Here is a 6,331-nt window from a genome sequence, read left to right as displayed (position 1 = left end):
TATCCTGACCTTGAACTTAGCCCTTCATTAGTTATTTAATTTTTATTTTATTTTATTCTTTTCGTTGAATTTAATTTTTTTTAATTATATTAATTAAATTATAATATAAATTAAATTTTATTTTACATTTTTATTTATTTAATTTTATATATTTTATTTAATATTATTTGATTAATTTACTTTAAATTATTTTAAGTTTGTTTTCAATATGTGTGTTTATTTTACTATATTTGTCATTTTATTTAATTGTATTTTGTTTTATATTATAATCTTTAATCCTCCTAAAGTGTCACCCCGTAAAACGAGTACTATCTATTAGAATAAAAAAAAACATAAAATAAACATGAACTATAATAACGTCTATAAACATTATAAAAATATAAAAAATATTAATTTATTATAACAGTTTAAAATTATACAGTTATAAAAGTCACGTGATAAATTATACTTTAAATATACAAATACATATAGTAATATGAATATATCATACATGATTTTATGGAATGTGGAGGCACGTTTTATTCTAATGAAAGCTCCAAGGCTTTCGAAAGACTCGCTCCAGTACTTTATCTTTACAAATATTTATATACTAGACATATTTACATGCAGTATTTGCCGGCACCACTTATTATTGTCCAACAAGAACATACTTGTTTATCTACAAATGATATTTACTTTAATTAGATTAAGAAGTGCGCAAGTAGAAAAAATTGGTTTCGTGTGGAGCAGTGTTGAAGCGCATGTAGAAAGTTTACATATCATTTATGCATACATATAAACATTCATAGATATGTATGTACTAATGTATATGCATACAAACAGCTAACTAAATAAACATATCAAATTTTAGAGCTTTGCGTGTTTGATATGAAAATTTTTCTCCAGATCTGTCTTTGGAATTGCGTTAAGTGAATAGTTCTACCAGATAATTCTACAGATATGTAAGCTTTTTTCTTTAAAATATGACGAATGAAGCATTTTTTTCATTATGAGATTGTAAGTTTTGATGGTGTTCGGTAAAAGAGTCTTTCTACTTTTAGTAGAAACCTAAGGTAAACGTAAATTTCAAAAAAAAAAAATAATAATAATTAGAGCTTTTCTAAAATTCTTTGAGCTTCTCTGCCATATGCAGGAACTTTCCTTAAGAGGTTACACGCCCTGTGAATTAAAAAAAATATATATTTTGCAAATATATACGAGTTTTTACTTCTTCAAAACAAGCCGTACCGATGACCAAACGGGGCCGTGGAGGCTGTTTGGTCCTCTCAATTTTTGAGTTATTAATCTGAGACTCCACAAATGTCCTTTTCTCTCCAATACGCTACTCATTTGTTGGAAACGTCGATATCGGACCACTATAACATATAGCTGCCATACAAACTGACTGTTCAAACTAAAGTTTTTGTATGGCAAACTTTTTTATTTGGTGAGATACCTTTACCAAATTTGACGTAAATTATTTTCTGAAGCAGCAGTACACAATCTTCAAATAAAATTTTCAAATCGGACCACTATAGCATATGGCTGCCATACAACTGACCAATCAAACTCAAGTTCTTGTATGGAAAACTTTTTTGTTTGTTGAGATATCTTTACCAAATTTGACAAAAATTATTTTCTATGGCAGTACTACAATCCCTAAATAAATTTTTAAGATCGAACCACTATAACATATAGCTGCCATACAAACTAATCGACTAAAATCAAGCTCTTGTTAGAAAAACTTTTTTGTTTGATAAGATATCTTCTCAAAATTTCTCACAAATTGTCACCCAAGACAATGCTACAATATTTGTTCAAATCGAAGAGAACGGATTACCATAACATATAGCTGCCATACAAACTAACCGATCAAAATCCGGGTAAACAACTTTTTTTTACCTTTTATGCTATAGAAAAGCACGTGTGTAGGGTATTAATGATTTTTCTTGATTCAATAATAATTGCTCAACTTTAATAGCAACAACTGCAGTTTTTTCTGCACCCCTTATTGAGGTTATGCACGAATGTGAGCATCAGCATATTACTCATCTCAATAACGCAGTTGTTGCTATATGTAATAACACATATAAATTCTATTTACAACAACAAAAAATCCTAAAACAAACATATAAATTATATTTACAACAACTACACGTCACTAAAACTTCATTCATTACTATACATACTTACATATTTACAGGTCCTTGCTCTCCTCCTTCGCCGCCGCGTTTCTCTAAAATTCCTTTTTTACCATACAATAGTTTTCTTTAAAATCTCTATTTTTCCACTCTTAACGGTTTTACATGCAATAAAACTAAACGTCACTGTTTTTAATTTCTTGTTGTTGCTACTTTTGTGGTATTTTTTGTTCTGCTTGTTTTGCTGAGTTTGCACATCTCACCACACAAAGAAGTGACTGTAGCACGTCCGCATACATGCCTAGCTAGATTAAATAAATATTAATAAATATGTAGAAACACAAATGTAGTTTTGTATATATGCGAATGTATATGTATGTATATATCTACAATTGTACATATATGCTTTTGATTTGTCTTATCACTTTAACGCCTTTCACTCAGCACCACAACTTGCCTGCTTTGCACGCCGCTTACGGGCTCCTCGCTCGCTTGCTCACCTCCTTCGGCATTTCAACACTGTTTGCTAACAAGTTGTTGCTATTGTTGTTGCTTTGACTTTTTATACAAGTGATCAACATCATTTTTTATAGGTCTTGTAGTTGCTGATAATTCTGTATTTGCATATGCATTTGTGCTGTTGCTCTTCCTTCTTGATCACGTCTCTTCGGCTTAACACGCGGCTTGCGCCTCTTACCCGTTATTTATCCATCCAAAAGTCATTAACATCAAAATCTAGGCATTCAGTTTCTCAACAACGTTGGAAATAGTCACTTTGCTGTGTATATTCCAAAGAAGCTTCAGTAGAAAAACACGTGTAAATTTAATTGTGGTTCGAGAAGAAAAATTTTAGTTGTGAAATATTTGTGAAATATGTGTGTGGGTGTTGGAATTGAAGTTTGTACCTAATTTTGATAAATTTGAAAGCCAAAAGAAAATTCAAGAAATCTAGAAACTGTGAAAATATATATTCAAAAAACTCAAAAGTCATTGGGAAACTTAAAAAAAAATTCAAAAGTCATTAAAAAATTATTAAAAAAAAAAATTACTTTCAAAAAAATATAAATAAACTTGAAAGAAAATATCAAATTTCAAAAAAAAGTTTTGAAAATTTCTTTTTCATTACATTTCGTAACAAATTTGTGTGTCAAGTGCTAAGCTGAAAGTGTGTTTATTGTAACAAAATATAATTTATAAATACAGTTACAACTCTAAAGTGTATTAATACCAAGATTATTGACCTCTGCTGAATAAAAAATAAGTGTTTTAAGTGCTTTCGTTACTCCCCCAATAGAATATTAAAAGAAAATCTAATTCAAAACAAAAATTAATTAAACCAAAACCTTTATAATTATTTGCAGCTTTGAAAATTTGCGATTTTCAAATACATTTTTTTATCTAATTGCTAATAAAAACTAAAAAATAATTCGAAAAGTAACTTTTTGCTCATTTTCTAAAGAAAATTCAATAATAAGTGCTATAGCAGAATGTCGAAGAAGGAGGATACACCGTTTGTCATGTAAGTGAATGAGAAGGAGAATATATAAATAATGTATGTTAGGGTTGCCATGAAATAAAATATAAATAATTATTAATATATACTTAAAAATTCGTTTGCATATATGTATATCAACCTTACGTATACCGATTTGAAAATATTCTCCAAAAATTTGAAGTTGCTCCGGCAAATGGTTTGTAAGAATTATTCAACAATATTTTTTTTTTCGCCTTCAAAGTAATCCCCATCAGATGGAATATACTTATGTCAACGATTTTTCCAGTCCTCGAAACACTTCTCATGAGCATTTTTTGTAATAGCCTTTCGAATTTTGTTGTATCCCTTCAATAGGCTGAAAAGGGTACCACAGAGTGGCACTTTCAGTTTGAGGAACAAGAAAAAATTATACCGAGCCAAACCTGGTGAATATGGTTGTTAATCGATGCTTTTTTGGATTTAATTCGGTCACAATCGTGGCTCTATCAGATGTTGCATTATCATCATGTAAAGTTCATGACTTATTCTTTCGCAATTACGGCCGTTTTCGACGGATATTCTCACGCAAATGCTTCAATATGGCCAAATAGAACTCCTTATTGACCATCTATCCCTCCGGTACAGGTTCATGACGCACCAAACCACGAATATCGAAAAAAAAGCAATGAGCATCATCTTGATTTCCGAGCGCCTTTGCCGTCTTTTATTTTGGTTTCCAATGATTGTTTTTTTTCTCCATTCCGATGATTGTTGCCTTTTGTGAGTGTCAAACTCATAAACCCATGTCTCATCGGAAGTTATAATGTTCTCCATAAATGTGTAATCAGAATTCATACGATCAAGCATGTCTAAAGAGAACTGTTTATTGTACTCTTTGAAAAAAAAATCAGCTTCATCGGAACGAGTAGAGCAAAAACGCCTTTCACATCCAAAATATCCATCAAAATCATTCGAACGGGCTCACGAGATGTGTCGTGCTTTTTTGTTATCTCTCTGACACTCGCCTGACAAGCATCATACTTCTATACTTCACTTTTTTTAATGTTTCATCAATTGAAGAGTTCGAAGGTCGTCCAGAACGAGGCATGTCTTCAACGGTCTCTCGACTGTCAAAACAAGATTGATATAAAAAAGGCTTAATAAATTGCTAAAGGTGATCTAAAACATAAATAAATGTTTGATAAAAAGGTTAGAACGTTAAATAAAAAATGTGATTAATATATAAAAATTTTCATAAACCATGCCTCAATAAATACTTCCTTCAAAAAAATCTTGAATCTAAATATTAAAAAATTTTACGTCAATTTTTACCGTTGAAATACTCGTAATTACTGAATATATTATTGAAATTTTATATTATTAAAAAAAAACTTATTCTTGCTGAAATCAGGCCAAATAAGCTTTATGTTAAAAAAGTGAGAAATAAAATGTTGCCGCTATTTTTCAAAGAGCTTAGATTTCACAAAAATAAAGTAAATAAATAATTAATCTTATTTACTCGCTGGAAATAATTCTTAAACAGAGCACAGCGATTTGCAACTGTTGTTATTATTTTTCTTTTGCTTCATTCTACTTTTCGAAAAGCGTATATACATACATATAGCAGATTAAGAAGGTCTAGTGTAAAATCATTTATTCATCTTCTGATAATTTCTGCTTAGTATTTACCGACAAACGTTTTAAAAGTTATAGGGTGTATCATTAAAGTACCTCAACCGTATAATAAAACATTAATATGTTAGGTTTTGGTCGAAAATTTGTTAAACGTTGGGAGAAACAATAACTCAACTATTGTATTACACTCCTTGACTCTCACAAAGTATAAGAAGTTTAGAGAAAAGAACTCTAAAGACAAAGGTTAAGTTTAAAAGTTAATCTCAGTATTTCCTCTCAACTTACAACCACCCTTAGTGAGCTTTCCAGGACTGTTACAGTGTCACACCCGCTTTAATCCCACAATTCTACATTTATTATAAATTATCGCCATTTCATCATCTATCTTAATATGCGATAAGGCAATGTAATTTAAGTTGACCGTCGCAAACTTTTTATTTGATAAGAAATAATCTGATGATAGTTTGAAATAATTACTGTTTAATTAGCTTAATTCAAGGTAATAAGTTGCATTTATAAGGCGTATAAATTTGAGCTGAAAAATGCATGAGCGACTTTTTGCCACAAAAAGTAAGATTTTTAAAAAGTTTCAATAAAGGAAGCTTCGCAAAGATTTATTATAGAACATGTCTAAGCTTTATAATTTTTCTTACGAGAATTTGTTGTGTCAGAATGTTGAGCGATTTTTTAATGGATTATCTTTTTACTTCTCACTTGTACACTCAAAATCTATACTGCCTTTATCTCACAATGAAGGGTTGCTTTCTGTAAGTATTTTTGAGCTCTATGCATCAGTTGTTCTCGGAATAGTTGAAACTGAATACCAAAGGTTTTTTTTTTAGCAGTTCCTACGACAGCCGGGTCTACGTAATGTCCGTTCCAGAACGAACCCAGATGTTTATCCGGTTAAGGACTGTCAACTGGGCAGAATTCTACAACAACCGCTACAACAACAACAAATGTTTTTATTACATTTATTTATTTTATGATCCATCGAAACCCTTTGAAAATCCTTATACAGAGTTTGTCCGGAAAGAAATACGACGAATGCTCTTCCGCCGCGACTGTACTTCGGAGCGTTCGCGCGCCGACTTGATTCGGT

General features: G+C 30.6%; 1 protein-coding gene and 1 long non-coding RNA gene across 2 annotated transcripts in view; one reads left to right on the top strand and one right to left on the bottom strand.

The window, feature by feature from the left end:
• Positions 1 to 359: 359 nt before the first annotated feature.
• On the bottom strand, positions 360 to 2,653 carry LOC125775319 (uncharacterized). Its single transcript, XR_007422351.1, has 3 exons — positions 2,519 to 2,653; positions 2,173 to 2,425; positions 360 to 658 (listed from the first exon to the last, which is right to left on the bottom strand). It is a non-coding gene; the product is annotated as an uncharacterized LOC125775319 (long non-coding RNA).
• An 89-nt stretch (positions 2,654 to 2,742) lies between these two features.
• Positions 2,743 to 6,331, top strand: part of LOC105223494 (zinc transporter 2) — a 137,415-nt gene continuing 133,826 nt past the window's right edge. Inside the window, exon 1 of the mRNA XM_049452715.1 lies at positions 2,743 to 3,639. Coding sequence (XP_049308672.1) covers positions 3,608 to 3,639 — 32 coding nt within the window. The 5' untranslated portion in view covers positions 2,743 to 3,607. The remainder of the gene's footprint in view (positions 3,640 to 6,331) is intronic.

The sequence above is a fragment of the Bactrocera dorsalis genome, chromosome 1 (genome assembly GCF_023373825.1).
Source record: "Bactrocera dorsalis isolate Fly_Bdor chromosome 1, ASM2337382v1, whole genome shotgun sequence".
In the NCBI taxonomy this organism is placed as follows: Eukaryota; Metazoa; Arthropoda; class Insecta; order Diptera; family Tephritidae; genus Bactrocera; species Bactrocera dorsalis.
Note: the sequence above shows the minus strand (reverse complement) of the source record. Positions and strands in the feature narration are given on the sequence as shown.